This window comes from Magallana gigas, chromosome 5 (genome assembly GCF_963853765.1).
Source record: "Magallana gigas chromosome 5, xbMagGiga1.1, whole genome shotgun sequence".
NCBI classification, from domain to species: domain Eukaryota; kingdom Metazoa; phylum Mollusca; class Bivalvia; order Ostreida; family Ostreidae; genus Magallana; species Magallana gigas.
Genome location: NC_088857.1, coordinates 4,719,493 through 4,737,593, shown reverse-complemented (window position 1 = coordinate 4,737,593; position 18,101 = coordinate 4,719,493). Strand labels below are relative to the sequence as shown.

Below are 18,101 nucleotides of genomic sequence, written 5' to 3'. Positions count from 1 at the left end.
TAGCAAAAACTGGTGACCAGTTTATTTCGCTTGGGTTCAGGGTGAGCGCAGAATTTATCCCGTACCATTTAAATATGATATATATAACCAATGACTGATTAATATGAGAGTAATAACTGTTAATTTGCACTAAAAATCATTTGCTCTATTTAACATAAAATTAGATTGAATCGTCTAGGCGTTTAAACTGGCGATAATTGTACCAGTTTTACACAAGCGTCACTTTGACACCGAGCTTTCTCCACGTCAAGCTTGTCGACTCTTCATCAGCAATAGAAGCCGGGTGTTTACATGATGGACGGGGGAATTTTGGTATTATAAAGCATATTTATATTCACGAAAACATAACCCAAGAATAATTTTGTTATTGTGTAACGAAAGGGAAAGCGAATATGTTTTGGAATGTACACAAGATCGTTTTTGTTTCTCTTTTATTTTCTACTTCTTTAATATTGCCTTGTTCTTTAAAGATGGAAACTTCTGCACCCTTTAGACGATTTCTGTACTAATGAGTTAACATTTACTTATGTCAGTAATGGGAAAAACAAAATGACGTGTGTTTTTGATATGTAATTGGTTACAGGTTACGGGGATTCTTGGTTTAGAACCATGAACAGGCATGACCTTTATCCACTTCTCTTCACAAACACTCATACTTTGATTCTTTAAAACAAAACACATTGTATCTGGTGACAGTCTATGTCCCATTTTTGACTTCATTCATTTTTGTATTTAAAAAGCATATATGTAATCTGCTGATTGTAAATGACAAAGAATTAACATAATATGCTTAATATGTAAACGGTGTGACCGTTGGACCGAGCACAAATTTAACACAGTACAGTTTGAATTTTGTAGAACAAAATTTATATAAATGCACACAGTATGATCAGAGACATAAATAACATTAATGTTATTTATGTCTCTGGTACGATCCACCTGGTTCCCTGCTCAAATCATTAGCCAAAGATTAACTAAATGTCACATGCTCAGTGTACTTTATGAATCAAAAGGTACACTGAGCACGTGACATTTAGTTAATCTTTACGATTACTGATTATGATTACCCCATCATAAGTTATGATGTCATTATTCAGATGTAATAGTACACGTTTTGTCTATGGAAATATCCGACGAGAGTTAGGTTATTCTGAACTTTTTTTATTTCTTCTTTCATTGTTTATCAATTTAATTCATATAAATGCCGCAGTAATAAAATTGAATACTTTATTCAGTATCTAAAAGATAAGTTCCTTGATGTTAATATTTTTATTTTCCATCTGATAATTTGATAAGACATTCATAGAACTAGTCGTGTTTCTTGATTGAAGCACTATTGAAACTTATCTGGATTCCTCTTTTATTTCTTTTAATTCAAATTGCCTTCGTTGGAAAGACTAGAATATTTTAATTGGGTTTAAGGGCAATAAACATTGATAAGTGCCAGTCAATCAAAGATCAAACTAACTTTTTAAGCACCAAATGCTGCCAACATGGCAGAACCCAGGGCTGGAAGAAATTATTTTTGGCCTTATAGTACCCCTGATTCAACTCTCATTTTTCACTGATTTTCTTATATATACATGTTACCATTAATCCTCACTTCACGCTGCGCTTGGTAATATTGTAGATTGATGTATCACATCCTCTGATTCAGATTTGAATGTGTGACATCTTAACTTTTAATAAGGTCATTTAGGATTAAGAAGATAGAACTTGTTTCAAATGTGTCTATCAAATTAATTCGATTTGTAAGCATAAAATTTTTATATAAGCTTTGAAAAAAAAATATCTAAATCACTATTTTTTGGCTCAGATCTTTGAAGTACAAAGTTTGTTCGTCAAAGTTATATACCCAATAGCATCTTACTCTGTTTATTGGTAATTATTTAAATGGATTTATGATGAGTGGGATTTTTTGTTGTTGCAGATTCATGCATTTTGTATAAAAGTTGTAAAGATAGTATTTCTGTGCATAAATATAGGTACATTGGAGTCAAAACATGTAGAATCAAATGATTTTGCATATGTGATCATGGTGTAAAGTTTCTTTAAACCATCCATGGATATTTGAAGTGTATTAATTTAGATCTATTTTATGTTTCATATTTTTTGAATAAAGTATATGTACTTTTTTGTTTTGAAGAATACATGTATGTTATACTGGTATATGCATTGCACTGAAAAGTCCACATATGAGTGTTATTTTTGTAGGAGCCATCCCTGTATTCTGTGAAAGCTATTGCTATTCTGGACAACGATGGGAATAGACTGATAACAAAAGTAAGTACTAGAAACATAAGAAAAGATGAATTATTTCTTGAGGATTAGGTTTTGTTACTTTGTTGAAAATGATATCAGATTCTGTTAAATGAGAAAATTTGGTGCATACATATTTAGAACAAACACAAGTGCCAATTCATTGGCAAAAAATAATTTTTGTGCAATCACCTTTTGTTTCAAAATGGTTACATGAAACATATCATGTTTGATCAACTGTTTCACCCAAATTTAATTCTGTGTTCACTCAAGCATTTAAACATGAGGGCCATTTCTATCTTGATACACAATGGATTGTCTTTGAGAACAATACATTTACTTTTACAATAACATGTTTTATCCAAATCATCAGGATATATATATAAAAACTTCATTTATTAGTGATAGGGTGTAACTTGTAAACAAGTTTGAGTTATCGAACTTTAAATTTAACGTTACGACTGGGATAATACTAGAAGAGTTCCGAGACTAAAAGTGAGGGAAATCAATTGCATCCAGTGAGTTTTAATTTCCTGTATAATTGTGTAACCGAATCATCCGTCCGAAATTACGAAATTACGAAAGCGCATGCACGATATTGAAAAGAGGACTAAGTTATTGTTTTGTTACTTGAAGAAGTTTCATACATTTGGAAAATCGTTAGTGCACTATTAATTTTAGCGCTTGGGGGCAGTTGTGCCATAGGCGTTTAAATTTGTAGTGTGTGATATTTTCTCGTTTTAAAGTATCATAGTCGAAATCTGCAGATTTTGATATGTTACATTGCATTGCTTTGAAAGCAAATAATGTTTTTGATCTCTAAACATTTTCATGTATGCAGGTAGTCATTTGTTGAAACAACAGAATTAAACCTTTTATTTGCATTTTATTTGTATTTCAGTATTATGATGAACAGTTTCCAACTGCAAAGGAACAGAAACAATTTGAAAAGAATCTGTTTGGAAAAACACACAAAGCAAATTGTAAGGACACTCTTTTGCATTTGTACTTTCAATGACTCTGATAACTGTTTTCTTATAAATCACTAATTGATTTAATTTCCGCTTTACAGCTGAAATCATCATGTTTGAGGGCCTTACCTGTGTATACAAGAGTAACGTAGATTTATTCTTCTACGTTGTCGGTAGCTCACATGAAAATGAGGTAAGTTAGAATAATTTCACAGGAGGGGATTTGTATCCATGTGAGTTGATGTTCTTACTGATATCAAATTTAGAGCTTGATGATTTTTGTTTTTCAATACTGTATTGATCATCAAATGCAACTATAAAGATGTAACCTAACTTATCTACATAGAATACGGGAATATTCATAATAGACCAAACACTCAGATACACAATATAGTTCAATTTTAAATCTATATAAATCTGAAAGTGTCAGATTTATAAAAAAAATCATGTAGTACATATATTATATTGTTATACTTTCATGTTAAATTCTGAAATCTGATTGGTTTAGACGCAGTTCATAATCCGTTCTATTACCCTCAGCGTTAGCAACGCACTTAGCAATGGGTAACATTACAAATTGTCACATGCGCGAAAATTATGCGCGTACGGTTTGCCGTAGGATTCACGTTATTCCTATGTAAAAGCAGTTAAGTTTTCTTTAAAATTAAAACATTCAATATAACAAAATAAATAGTGCCTGTTTGGGAGGATAACGTTGGTTGACAATGGTTTTCTCGGGGTGTCAATTTCAACTGTTACCCTCCCAAACAGGCACTATTTATATAATGTCTTACCTTCTTGTAATTCTTAAGAAATTCATTGAAAAACAGCAGTCACATGGAGACCATGTATATTTCATACACCGTCAGTAAAAAGTTTACCTCCCCTTGAGCATTATGACATTGTTCTGAGAGTATTATGACGTCAGGTTTTGTACACAATATGATACTTAAAACATTATCTATAAATGTTGAAATCATTTATGAATTTGGAATTAGTTATTTATGTAAAGGCAGTTAGTAAAATATATTCTTTACATGGTTGGTAGTTGACGTAAATTGGTTTAAACATGGTCAGTAAATTCCGTATAGGGCTTGAGCTCTGCTTTCGCCCCATATGCAATTTTCTGACCACATATAAACCCTTTGGTCAACTACAAACCATATGTAACTAATGATATTATTATATAAACAATAAATGTTCATGATATGATTTGGTAATACTCTTTACTGTCTCTGTTTGTAGTGATAACTTCTGTAACTATTCTCTCTTGGGATAATTTTCTGGATTCTTTCCTAAAAATGCACATAGTGACTTGTGGCAGGAAATGATTAAGATGATTGTGTATGAGTTATCTCCTTTTGAACAGTAATGCAAAATTGTTACTTGTTAAGTTTTACAAAACATGCAATGGTTACAAAGTTATGTCTCTTAAAGTACGTATACATGTAAATCTTGTTTCAATGGAAACCTGGGTTTTGTTGTAATGGGATGACATGTTCCTACAAGAACCTCTCTGTGTTAGTGTAATGAACACAGGATGGCACATGTTATGTAATGTCATTGAAAACACTGTCCTCTCTTGTTTTGTAGCTGATACTGGCCAGTGTTCTGAATGCTCTGTACGACTCCATCAACCAGATTCTTCGCAAGAATGTGGAGAAGCGATCACTACTGGAGAATCTTGATGCAGCCTTCCTTGTTGTGGATGAAATTTGTGACGGAGGGTAGGTCTGTCTATTGATAAGTTAGAGGCGCATATCCTTGTGAGAAAAAGGTTTAAGAAGTGGTAGAAGAGGATCAAGTACAAATTTGATGAAATTATTTGTTAATTTAACTTTGTTAATTTATAAGTGAGCTAAGTGCTTTCAGTGTTGTTTTAATGGTGTTTAACATCTTATCATAATGCTTGTGACCAATATATAGAACTGACAGTACATGTATTGTCTTCTGTCTTGGAATACTAAAATTGTGTTATATTTTTTGCTCGTAGTGTATTTGGGAGTAAAGCAAATATGTTTAGAAAATTGCTCAATGAAATCTATGCTTATGTGTTGAAAAATTTGATTTCCTTGCTAAATATACATGTAATATGTTTATAGTATTTTGCAAGTACTTGTAACATATCTGTTATGCAACTTAATCCAAGAAATTGTTTTGTATATAGAAAGCTCTTGGCTAATTTTTGTAACAGGTTTCCTGCTATTCCACTAAAAAGGCTGATAGATTTATTTTGTATTTCAGAATCGTCCTGGACTCGGATGCCTCCTCCATAGTTCAGAAGGTGTCCATCAGGAGTGAGGACACCCCCCTAGGAGAACACACCATGTCCCAGGTAATCATAATCACTGCCACACAATAATGATTGATGAGCAGTTAATTAGCATTCAAACTCAACTTTGACCTCAGCATCAAACTCTGAGGAGAATTGGGTTAATGAATGACTCTGAAGGGCAAAGGGTCCCTGTTGATAATTACGGAGGTTAGTTGTTGAAAATTAGGAAAGCCTCTGTCTAAGGGCAAAAGGCTAATGGAAACTTGGATAAACTATGAATAATATTAACTAGCTATTAAGATTATATGCAATGTTAAAATCAACAAGGCTAACCTTGATGCAAGATGCAGGAGAATGGAGTCCCAAGTAGGGTGATTTAACCATGCATCGGACACATACCTTGGATCGGACAACTTTGTTTATAAATATACAAATAAATGTGCATGCGCTCATGTGTTGTTTCGTATATTCCTGAATTAGAACAAAGGAACTTTATCATTATTAAGAATTTGACAGTCACATTGTCAAAGAAATAGCAATATAGACATCGTAAAATGACATCAAATACGCCATTATTGAAAATTTTACACCAAAGCATTATTTGAATGTTGTGCGTTTGATTGTGAGTTAGTGAAAATGCACTCTCTGCCTAAAATAATTAGAAAGAAGTAAGTTTTGAAACAAAATTTGATTAAAATAAGTCCAAGAAATTTGAACAATTAATGTCAAGGTCATTATTGCACCATATGTTCATTTCACCATGGATCGGACAAAAGTTAACCATGCATCGGACAGTTTTCACTGCATGATTTTTTCTAATAATATGGATATTATGTGCCCATTCCTTGTGATATACTTTAAATGTGAAGTAAAATATAAATTAAAAAAATAACTGATACAAACATTTTCCTCAAACCACTTAAAAATCGAGTTTTACAGACAAACCCTTTTTAGTCCAAAGTTCCTGTAGGAGCTGGCACGATAAAGAACCCCTTATGATAAATATTCCTTTAAACAGAAGCACTAGTCTAAATTCCTATATGTAGATTTAAGGACTTACATTAAAAGAAATATGAATTGCAATTGAATAAATTAATATTTCCGAACCTTTGTATTTTTGCATTAAAACCAGAAAATGTTGTTATTTTTAATCTCTACTGTACTGCTATAGCTGTCCGATGCTTGGTAAATATTGTCCGATCCATGGTGAAATAGTTCAACGCTTCATTAATTTGCTTTATTTTCTACATTTTTAACAATTTCACAATTTTTTCTTCAATAATTAAGCAAGGGGAAAACCTGCAACTTTTAAAACAAGTTTTATTTATATTTGGAAGACATTTGATGCGTGAACAAAGGGAAAAATCCAAAGGTGTCCGATGCATGGTGAAATCACCCTATAGATTAAAAAAAAAAAAATACTCCACAAATTTCAATGTTTATAGATTGAGGAATGATTTGATGCAATTCAAAAATAATCAAGAATGTGAGTTTAATACCAATCTGCTCTGCATGTTGCTATTACTTTCTCCTCCAACTCCTTTTTAATGCAAAAACTGAAGAACTTTTCTCTTCACAAACATCTCGTTACAAACATATCACCCCCTGTTGTTAGGGCTGCCTGCTCCAGGCTCCAAAAAAAATTTGGCAGATATCTTAAAATTCATATTTAACTTAAAATGTGAAATTTGGGGAAATTGCCAATATTTTGTTTTTGAAATCTCCTGAGTACATGTGTCTTTTCAATCTTTCATATTGATTTTGTAATTTGTAGCAATAAAAACTCCTTCAATTATGTTAATGAACAACAAATGTAATGTTGTTTTTCAATGGGTTTGTTCATATCATAGACAAAATATCTGATTTAGGAAGAAAGATCTAGCTTTCTATTCAAAATAGAATTGGTAAAGATTCTTAGGACACTGTTATTGCTCCTACATCTGTCTCCAAGTTAAGAATGACATCAGGCAATGGGTAATCATAATTGTAATCGATTGTAATGAATATTCTTTTTCAAATGATCGTCAGTATTCATAATTTAATAGATTACTGCTAAAAAATTTCAGTGTAATTATAATTAATTTTTGAATTACTTTCGATTACTCTTCAGATATTTTGTTATTCGCATATTACATGTATATGAAAAAATACTCTACAAGTTTTGTTTATTATATAATTCATAGAATAAAATTGTTTTATATTCATTATTCTGATAAATATAAATATTGGTTTACATAAAAGATCAATTGTTCACTCTATGTTTCACACCTACTTGCAGATTTTTTAAATTTTAAACCTACATATTGTAATGTGTCTTAGAAAAATCACTATAGCTACCTTATATTGACCATTATTGAGAGAGAGAGAGAGAGAGAGAGAGAGAGAGAGAGAGAGAGAGAGAGAGAGAGAGTTATATTTTGTGTCTATTTTGCCACAGAAAGAGAAAATGTGTGTAAGTTTCACTAAGATTGGTTGTCCTTGTCTGTTAAAGAATCCACAACGCAGTTAATATAGCATTAAATCATGATTTTTTTAAGTATACAGTCTAATAACTAGCTAATGCGCATTACTCAATTTGTATGCACACACCACTGCAGTTATGAGACTGTATACTTCAAAAAATCATGATTAATAAAAAATCATGATTTATTACTAATATTTACATTTTCTTAACTTCACGCTTTGTCTGCAAATGTGATTTATACCTTAAAATTCCTATCTTATCGTAAGGGTAAGTTCATATTAATGGGAGACCCACAGTAACAGCCACAAGGGTGAACTTTGATTTTCGCATGTAACGTTGCCGTTTACAGCATTCAACGTTTGTGATGTCACAATAAAACTCGTCATTTTAACCTTTGAATACCCTGTGTACATTACAGTGTTATAATTGCCATAGCTTTCAACACACTTTGCAAGCAAAAAATATGTGGAATGTAAATTTTAAGGTGTGACCACCCTAATGTTTAGATAACAATGGAAATAGCCTAAACAAGGATCGATTAAATTAGAACAATTAAGTACAAGCTCCAAAAACAATTCATTCAAATCATGAAGCAAGGTTCCCTCAAATTTCTTTGCATATTGCCAATAATATTTTGTTTATCAAAATTTTATCAGAATCTAGTTTTCTAGGAATCAGTATCAACAGAATAATTATGACGTCCGGCTAAAGGTGCAAGGTTTCACCTAAATTTGTAAACTCTAAAGAAAAAAACCTTGTTTACATAATTTAACAGACTAAGCTCTCTCTATTGCTTATAATTTGACTTTGAATTTGAATAAGCAGTAGAAATTATAAAATGTAATCTTATTAAGATTGAAATATGAAATCTCAAATTTTCATATCATGTATATGATGAAAATACCAAATTAACTCTAAAAACAAATCAACTTGAAGAGTTTATGCTATATGTTCGGAAGAGGTTTCATTCACATTTTAATGAAATTTTTAAAAAAGTAAACGTTTAATAATCGATCACACAAAATTACCCTATGTAATTGATTATTAATTGATTACATTTTTAAGTAATTGTGCTTAATTTTATGCCTGAATGACGTACTGAGATATTTAGAAAAATGAGAGTCTTTGCTAACCAGGGACAGATTTAGTGTTTATATTTATTCATCCTTCATCCCATTCGTATATTTTTATATATGATACAAAAATGAAGAACATCATTTGAATTCCAATTAAAGTGGTAACAATTTTAAGTTATTTTTTTTTAGTTGTATGAATTTTTTTGCGAATACTTTATCTTAATTTTGTTGTTTGTAATATTTCATGTTAATGTGTAGTTATATTTGGCAATAATGAGGCAATTTGTGTAATACATGCAAGACCACAGATACACAATTGATGTGGCCCTCATTGTACCATTGGTAGAGCAAACAATTTTTAAAGAGACGCACAAGGCTTTTCCATTGATAAATATGTAAAACAGGCTCATTAAAATGTCGTATTCCTATGGAGATTAATCACAACCTCAGCACAGCAAGAGCAATCAAAGAAGGCGGCCATTTTATCATCTCCATCTCAAATCGTGAATGTTCCTATATAAGGGAAAAAATATTGTGGAACGAATTTGACGTTTTGACATGTGTATCTTTTGAAAGTTAGAGTTGCGTGGTGGAGATATATCTTGATCATGCAATCAGAGCAAACATTTAGTACCCCATTATGATTTGTAGAGTGTTTAACATGGGACTTACCATGCTAAAGAAGTATGACCTAAATCTGTACAACATGTTAATTTCATATCAACTGCATCTAGAAGGAAGAATTTAAGTGTCGCATGGAAGAAAATGAAAATAAAGAAACTTGCACAATTATCTCTTTACATAGTTACATCATAAGAATTGGTTTTGTTGTCAGTTGCATAAATAACACTTATAACAACTAGCGTAAACCAACTTTTATTCGTGACGACTTTATTTTGCAATTTACTGGAGATAAACTGGTTTTTTGGCAACTATTTTTTCGCGGTCTTTGATGTATATTATCTGAAAACTAATTTTTATGAGACAGATCAAGAATGGATTGCAAAAAGAAATATTTGTGATGAGGATCTCACGAACATCATGAAAATTTCTCGATTGCGAATAAAAATTGGTTTATAGTGTTCATTTCCAGTTGTTCAATCTTTTGTAAAGTTACATTTTACATAGTTTGTGAGGGATTTTAGCTACTATAATGACCCTGAAACTAATATCACATAATTATATGGACTAACTTCTTATGCTCTTATTATCTAATCATTGACTCTGGGCACTGGTGGAGGGAACAGAACTCCATACACTAAATATTGGTCCTGATTAATCATGTTTCTTCTATGTGTCAGATTAACAAAAAGCTGGAGGTGAGTTTGTGGGACATTTGGTGATGGCTGGTCCTATAGAACTTTAGAGGGTGAAGATTAGCCTGCCACTGGTGTATATCCATAAAAACACCCCCACCCTCACCCCCCCCTCCCCCCCCCCCAAAAAAAAAAAAAAAACCCCCAAAAAACAAACACAAAACAAACACACTCATGAATATATTTATTTTTTTGTGTTAAATATGTATAGAAAGACAATTGTATTTTTAAAAAGTGTACAGCATTACCCTTGAGATGCATGACTAAATGACTGGAGTGAGGTGTTAAAGTCCTGTCATAGATTTTGTGAAAATAAAAAATTAAGGGTTCTAAAAAGGGGTTTTTTTTCCCATGAAGATTCATTCCATTTATTACTGTTAAGTAGAATATACATTGCCTTTTTTCTTCCTTGTTTTCTTAGATGTGATATCATTTCTTAAATTGACACCCCCCCCCCCCCCCCTATGATATCCAGGATATTTTCTCATAAAATATGGTTCTATCTTTAATGGTATTTGATTTTAAAAAAGGCAAGATTTTTGCTAAATCTGTTTCATTTTTTCAAAACAACCTCTGTCCTTGATTTGTACAAGTTTTTGTTGTTCATTATAAAATACGCAATTTGAATGTTGAATTGCGTGAGGTGGGCATAATTTATGATGGCGTTCTAAACTTTTCCTGTTTTCTGAGTGGAACCATTACGGACTACTTCTGTAACACTGATGAATCTGTGAACAATGACAGTTTCTAGTGGTTTTGTTTATTGTTTATTACATTATTTCTATGGCTCTTTATTAGTGAATATTCATTTGTGGTGACATTTTAATTAAGGGCTCTGTCAAAAATAAATCAGATGTGATTTGGAATGAATTTAAAATTTTTAAAAACTAGAGTTCTACATAGAAGAAAACTTTGTTGCACTTAAATTTCAAATGGTACCTGGCACATTATGATATCGGTGAATTTGTTTAAAAGACATTTTCTTAAATTCTATTTAAATACTATGTCTATACAAATACCATTCTTATGTGGTTTTTAAAAAATAATACTCTTTAAAATGTAGAAAATAAATAATGGAATAAAAAATTGAGTCTGAGTAAGAGTTAGATTTTAGATCAGAACGGTCTTACTGATTAAAGATGGTCAGTGTTTGGAAGTTACTTTGGTTTTGTTTCCACCAGAATGAGTTTTGTTGCATCACATATGATGAGTACGATGGACTAGGATTAGTGTGTTAGGTACAATGTATTTCCTGTCTTTCTCTGTTAGTACAAGGTCAATGACCGTTTACAGCTATTTTCATCTCCTCATTAGATTAATTCATCACATCATAACAGTGCACCTATTATCATATTTAAAGAGCCCACTTTCTTCCTGTTTTTGAGAGAATCTACCATTTTTTACCTATGTAATAGACAGGAGTCGAGGGTTGTTTCTTACCTAATAGATGTATGTACATGTCATATAGACAATCACTGATCTATGAGATATGAGGAGAAGTTTGAAGTTGTGATTTGATGCCTATATATATGTTAATTGTCGTCAAAATGATCAAAAGGTCAATGCTACATTTTACATTCGAACTTACAAGAGTATTATTTCATTTACCGGTACCTGTAATTAAGTTGAAACAAGAATTACATTGAATCTAGGTGATTAAAAATAAGCATTTAGTTCTTTCAAATTAGTCATTGGGAAGTTGTTATGTAAAAGATTACCCAGGGTACAATTCCTTATTCTGTCCAATTTGTATGAATTGTTGTCCAATTTTATCCTTACTTCCTCCTTCAAAGAAGATCCAGTTCATCAAAAGTAGAGGTAAAGTGGTGGTCTCTAGTTCTTTGTTTTGTGGTTAGCTTTGGAGCCTCGGAGTCCAGGACTGGGACGGTGACACACCAACACAAGGCATCAGATCAACTCCCAATCAAGGTCACAGCAACCCCTCCCCCCACCATTTTCCAAAAAAACTAATGAATTTTGCTAAATTTGTAATTAATTAAGGCCAAATGTTTTAAACAAGACAAATTTATGACCAAGAGACGGTGACAGTGTGGTTCCATGCTGTAGCCCCATCACATTAGGGGGGCAGGGATGTTGTCTTGGTAAAGAGGTTCTCGAGCAAGGAATTCGTTGAAATTTGTCAACAGTGACTTAGATTTGACTGGGAGGTGGAATTCCTGTCAAGAGTTGCTCCGAGTGTAATATGTCTTATTCTAATATGTAAATTGCAGACTTGTATCTGTAGTGGATAATTAATGACTTAGTTTGAAGGCAGGAAATTACAATCACAAATTCTCACCACACAAATGCTCTGTTTACAGTAATTTGGGCTAAAACGTATTTTCAGATTATTTACATTCTCATTTATTTTCTTAATGACTAATTTATGGAAAAACTCATCAGCCATATTTCATTATTTTAAATATCTTTTTTAAACGTAACAATGATGAATTAAATTTGGCTTCTCAAATGCTCAAATTTTGGGTGAATAACCCCAAAACGTCTCATATTAGCAGATATAATAACATAAAAAGGATGTATGTACATAAAACTCTTTGTTCTTATTTTTCATCACAGTCAATTTTTAAATACTGTAATAATTTTGATGTGATGAAAAATGCAAATTTCTTGATTTTTTTCAGACTTTGAATGTTTTTCTTTCTTCTGACCTCATTATTCATAATTTCTATTAGCTTAAGTTTAGTTATCATCAGGAAAATATGTGAACTTTTGATTAGGTGTTCTCTCTATTACCCTAAAGAGTTCAATATTTGTTTCTTAAAAGGTGACAAGTTTGCAAAATATCTTTCAGACCCGACAAACCCAAAATATCCAACAGATCCCTTTTGTTAAAGTGGCCCAACAAACTTTGTGACATGCTATAGACACGCTGGCACTGAGGATGTTATTTCTGCTCTACTATTTGCTGTTGGTTCTGTTTGCTGTTGGTCACAGTTGGTGGCCACCAGTTTAAGTTTTCAATCATTTCTAGAGAGATACTTAGTATGCAAACGAATGGCTGATGTGACATATATAGGAATTGAACTGTTTATGAAAGTGAAGACAAGGCAAGGTGATTTATGTAAAAAGCAGGGAGAGAATTGTTTTGTTGGCAGTTGTTTTACATTGATGTGACAAGGCCAATGTTAAATCTGGTGCTAGGCATGCACAACAAGGCGCTCAAGATAAACTTCTGACAAATTCCTTCACACTGATTTTAGAAATCACAACTTTTTCTGTTTAATTAATAAATAATGTATAATCTGGGGGAATTTCTAACAAAAATTTGATTAATCATCAACTGTCCCCTGATTGATAATTTTGTATGCAGCCGTACTTTAAGACTAAAATGTTTGAAAGAACACCAAAGAGTGCAATATTTTACACTGTATAAGACATTCAGTTCTTTAGTACAGCTCAGTAGCTGGCTCTAAAGGTACCGGTATGACTCAGCTTTTCCTTGCAAACTCTTTTTTCTTGTATACTATTTTGCATGCTTGCATTGTTGCTTTTGTCCTGCAATATAAAATTGGGTTTACTGTTTAGCTTATATTGCTCATTGCCCTATCCAAGGTCCTCCAAAGCAGATTACTAGAACTTTTTATGGACATTATTATGTAACAAAGAATTTCAGTGTTTTGTATTGGTAGATTTGTGTTTATTCTGTAAACTCAGTGGATAAACCATCATCATATATACCACAGCAGTTCTCAAGTTTGGAAACAATAGGAACTTTCTTAATGAATTAAAATTGTAGTCATTTTGATGTGAAACAAATTTTTTGGTATTTCAAAATTTGTGTACATCACTATGCAAGAAAATCATATTTTCAGGAATTTGAAGACTTTCAGTAAAAAAAAATTTATGCAACTGTATTTTTAAAAAATATTTCTAAATCTACTTTCAAAATAAAAATAATAAGTTGCCTTGTATGTTGACTTTTGATTATGCTTTCTTGTTTTTTCCAGGTTTTACAAAGTGCAAAAGAGCAGATAAAATGGTCACTCCTGAAATGAAGCGGCCAAGTCATGTGACTTTTTTTTTTACTCCAGTGTTACTGTACTGGAACAGTTCCACCTGACATGGAAATTAGATTTTCAAAGCAGGGACTAAATATCAAGTGCATAAATTGTGTTGTAATTAACTCAGAAAGCGACTCTGAAATCACAGAAGGTCGTTTACTGCAAGAAAAATAAAAGTCAGCCATTTTTTAGAAAATGTAGATCATGAAAAACATTTGCAATTGTTACATAATTTATCTAAAGCTATAGACAGGGCACACTGATTCATGTACATATTATGCATATAACTATATTGAACATGTTGCATTTTTATGGTTTTATGGGTTAATGCAAGTTTTTGTGCAGACTAAAGGGTGAAAGTACTTTATATGTGTATGTGGCATTGAGAGAGTGTTAGAAAAATGTTTGTGGTATTTATGAAATCATATTTCTATTCAATTATATCTACTGAATATGTATTTGGTGTCTTTTATTAGCATAAAAAACCAAAAAGAATTTATTTTACACCTCATTTGCTGAGTAAGGTAAATGTTGGATAATGATGAAAGATAAAGCGCAAGGGGCTATATTCTTGCTTTTGTGATACTATTGGATTAGTTTTTAAATCTAAGCAAAATCTTAAAAGATTATGTCATTGCATATTTCAAAAAGGATAATTTTGTTTTAAATATACTGTTAAAATTATAAAAACTTAATTGTGTTCTAAAATTATGCTTGTTTTTTTCTTTGTTCCTGTTGCTTTCTAAGCAATAAAGCATATGTCCTTGAGCATACTAAAACAATGTTGTCATTCCCTTTGGTTAGAGTACTGTACCACTTTACCCAGGACTTCTTGATACTGAATTTTTGTATTTCAAGCATCATACACTAACCTAGATATTGAAGTATAAGTTATATTTTTTATCAACACAACAGTAGATGCAAGAAAAATAATTAAGAAACATGAGTAGTATATGTTATTAAGTCATCCATAACAAAAGGTGCAAAATTAGATGAGAGATCTTAGAAATGTGTACGGAACATACAATAACAAAAACATACAACAGACGAGATATTTCAGAAATGAATAAAATATACAGTAATAGCAAATGATACAAAAGCAGGCGATATAATTTAGAAATATATGAATTATACAATCTTGGAACAAATAACAAAGTGAACTACCTAGGTTTTATAGGGGCATGGTCACGATTTTGGTCAAAATTTATTGTTTCCAAGGCTTTAGTAAGGCATTTCTAATAGTTGACCAAAATTTGAGCGTTAGTCGAGTCATAAGTGAGATACAGAGCTCATAAATCTCTGTTGAGTAAACAAACCTCAGATCATGTTTTTGTTTAAATTTAGAAATTTTTAATGTTTAGACCGTAAATGAATGTGGCAAATGCTAGAAACTGTTTATTTATATTCAAAACTAATAAGCAGATAGAACAATCAGCTAGATAAAAGAAAGAACTTTTTATGGTATATTGAACCAATGTGAACAAAAATATGGCTCGAGCCTTGTTTGCATAACAAAGAATTGCGAGCTCTGCACGTGTATCTCGCATATATCTCTACAACTGATACTCAAATATTGGTTGTTCATCAAAAAAGCCTTACTTAAGCATTGTAAACAATAAAAACAGAATAATCAAATCTGACCAAAATCGTGACCACGCCCTTTTAATAGGCGTTAACTCTAGAAAAGTTTCAACGTAATGTTTTGACTTTTTATTTCTAATTGATTTTTAAATCTACTACTATTTTTGTAAATTTTAATAAAACTTGCAAATAAATGCCATGAAATTTATTTTTTGATTGCAAAAAAACTGATATTATCACAAGAAAAACATAATGACAAAAAGGGGTATAATTCTTATTAAAATATCTCCCACGTAAGGCAAGAAAATTATCATGAGTAAAAGTAAATGTATTTAAAAAGCAGAAAAAGTTATTGAGTAATAGTTTTACACTCCTCTTAGATTAACAGTTCCAGCAATGCTGGTATTCATCATGATTAACAGATCATAAAAAAGATACAAAAAAGATTTTCAGCAATTTATCTAATATACATTTAGTAAAACTGTAATATAACAAGATTAAAAGGAACGATATATCTCATTAGCACTTTCGACAAAGAAACTTATGTTTAGTCTTTAATTACTTTAATTAAATATATCAAAATTGATTAATATATAATTTACATCTACCGAGTACTTCCCATATTAACATATACTTCCCATAATAACATATTAACGTAACATAAAGGGTACTTAAGTGTAAGACAGTGCTTAAGTAGGACTTATGTACATTCTTAGACTTAAGTCCGTAACTAGAAGAGTGCTTAGCTAGGACAATTTACCCAAAACTTAGGCGGCCGGTAGAGGTGACTTAAGTATGTCTTAAGTATTGTTTTCACACATTTAGAAGACTTATTGTTAATTCAACATATAATTACAGAGTATCAACCACATCATGATATTTACACAGAATAAATATCATAATACTCATCAATATAAATTTTTTGATTTGATTGATATAAATATTAACAGTGGTCATAATGATCTGTAACATTTTCCATAAACCTGTAGTATGCAAGTGGACTGCTAAATAGGTTGTAAACACGTAATGGTCGGTTAACAAGAAGTAACTGCATATATAAACTTGCGAAACTTGAGAAATTAAAAACCTCAGCGATTTTAATGACGACGATTGCCTCATTTCAATATATCGACTTAATGAAGAAATCATACTCAGAATATATGAATTGCCTTATTGGTGAGGTAAGATGTAGAACAAAAGATAAAAAGAAATCCTCTATATAATTATATCAAGTTCTTCCGGCCTCGCGATATTACCTCACAGGCAGTCTTCGAGAACGACTAAAATAGTGAATATTCGTCAAAACAGAAGCAACAACAATAACTTTGAGTTTGAGTTATGTTTAAAATTTTAGGTACAAACGTATATATACTCATGCAACCTTGAATGTTGTGTATGTACATTTAATTACATCCACCCCCATCTAATATCAAAGATGTCATGCACTTGTATCTATAAAAATATGATTTTATTACCAATACATTAAAATTCGACAAAAGAAATGAAAAATACGTTTATACTTTTTAACATAAACATGACTTAGCTGAGACATTGCTTAGATTGCTTTATGTTACGGTATAAGACATACTTAAGCAGGACTTATGTAGGTCCTAAGATTCCGCCTAAGTCCTACTTATGACACTACTTAAGTCAAAATCTTAGCATGCTTTATGTTACGAGCCCCTGATCTTGATCATTAAGGAAGGAGTCTTCTCGTTATCAAACATACTTCTTATAATAAGAAATTCATGAAATGTTGACATAGTCAAACAGATCATATTACCAAATGACTCATCAGTTTAATCAAATTTGACCTTTTTGTTTTCGCATAAAGGTCAGATCAAGGTCACTACCTTTTCCTTCAACGTAAAGGATGATAAAAATAAGTGTAGCTAGCTCTTTGAAGTTCTGTAGACATTACCGAAGATTTGAAGATTCTATTCTTCAACGAAATGATAGAATATCAGAATGTCTATCAGCTTATACTACTAAATTCCTACGCCAAAATTACGCTAAAAATATAGCCCTTGTTAGATTCTAAACATTGATTACTTTTTCTATGCCAAGTTGTATGATAGTAAAAAAGAAAGAAAACTATACTATTTTAATTTCCCTCCATCTTGATTTAATGAACAAT

At 31.5% G+C, this 18,101-nt stretch overlaps 1 protein-coding gene across 2 annotated transcripts; it reads left to right on the top strand.

The window, feature by feature from the left end:
- The first annotated feature begins 153 nt into the window (after nucleotides 1-153).
- LOC105323255 (coatomer subunit zeta-1) lies at nucleotides 154-14,841 on the top strand. 2 transcript variants are annotated; one of them, XM_020065230.3, is made up of 8 exons: nucleotides 154-312; nucleotides 2,215-2,283; nucleotides 3,161-3,242; nucleotides 3,332-3,423; nucleotides 4,824-4,957; nucleotides 5,475-5,565; nucleotides 10,347-10,364; nucleotides 14,330-14,841. In XM_020065230.3, exons 1-8 carry the CDS (start codon nucleotides 292-294, stop codon nucleotides 14,375-14,377), a joined length of 555 nt encoding a protein of 184 aa, XP_019920789.3. In that variant the 5' UTR covers nucleotides 154-291; the 3' UTR covers nucleotides 14,378-14,841. The 2 variants fall into 2 exon arrangements, with proteins under 2 accessions (XP_019920789.3, XP_011420613.3); XM_011422311.4 differs by lacking the exon at nucleotides 10,347-10,364.
- Nucleotides 14,842-18,101: the final 3,260 nt, after the last annotated feature.

Coding starts and splice junctions, on each gene's coding strand:
- LOC105323255 (XM_020065230.3), top strand. CDS start 292: ATGATGGACGGGGGAATTTTG. Junction 313..2,214: donor TGATGGACGGGGGAATTTTG/GTATTATAAAGC, acceptor TTATTTTTGTAG/GAGCCATCCCTGTATTCTGT. Junction 3,424..4,823: donor GTAGCTCACATGAAAATGAG/GTAAGTTAGAAT, acceptor CTTGTTTTGTAG/CTGATACTGGCCAGTGTTCT.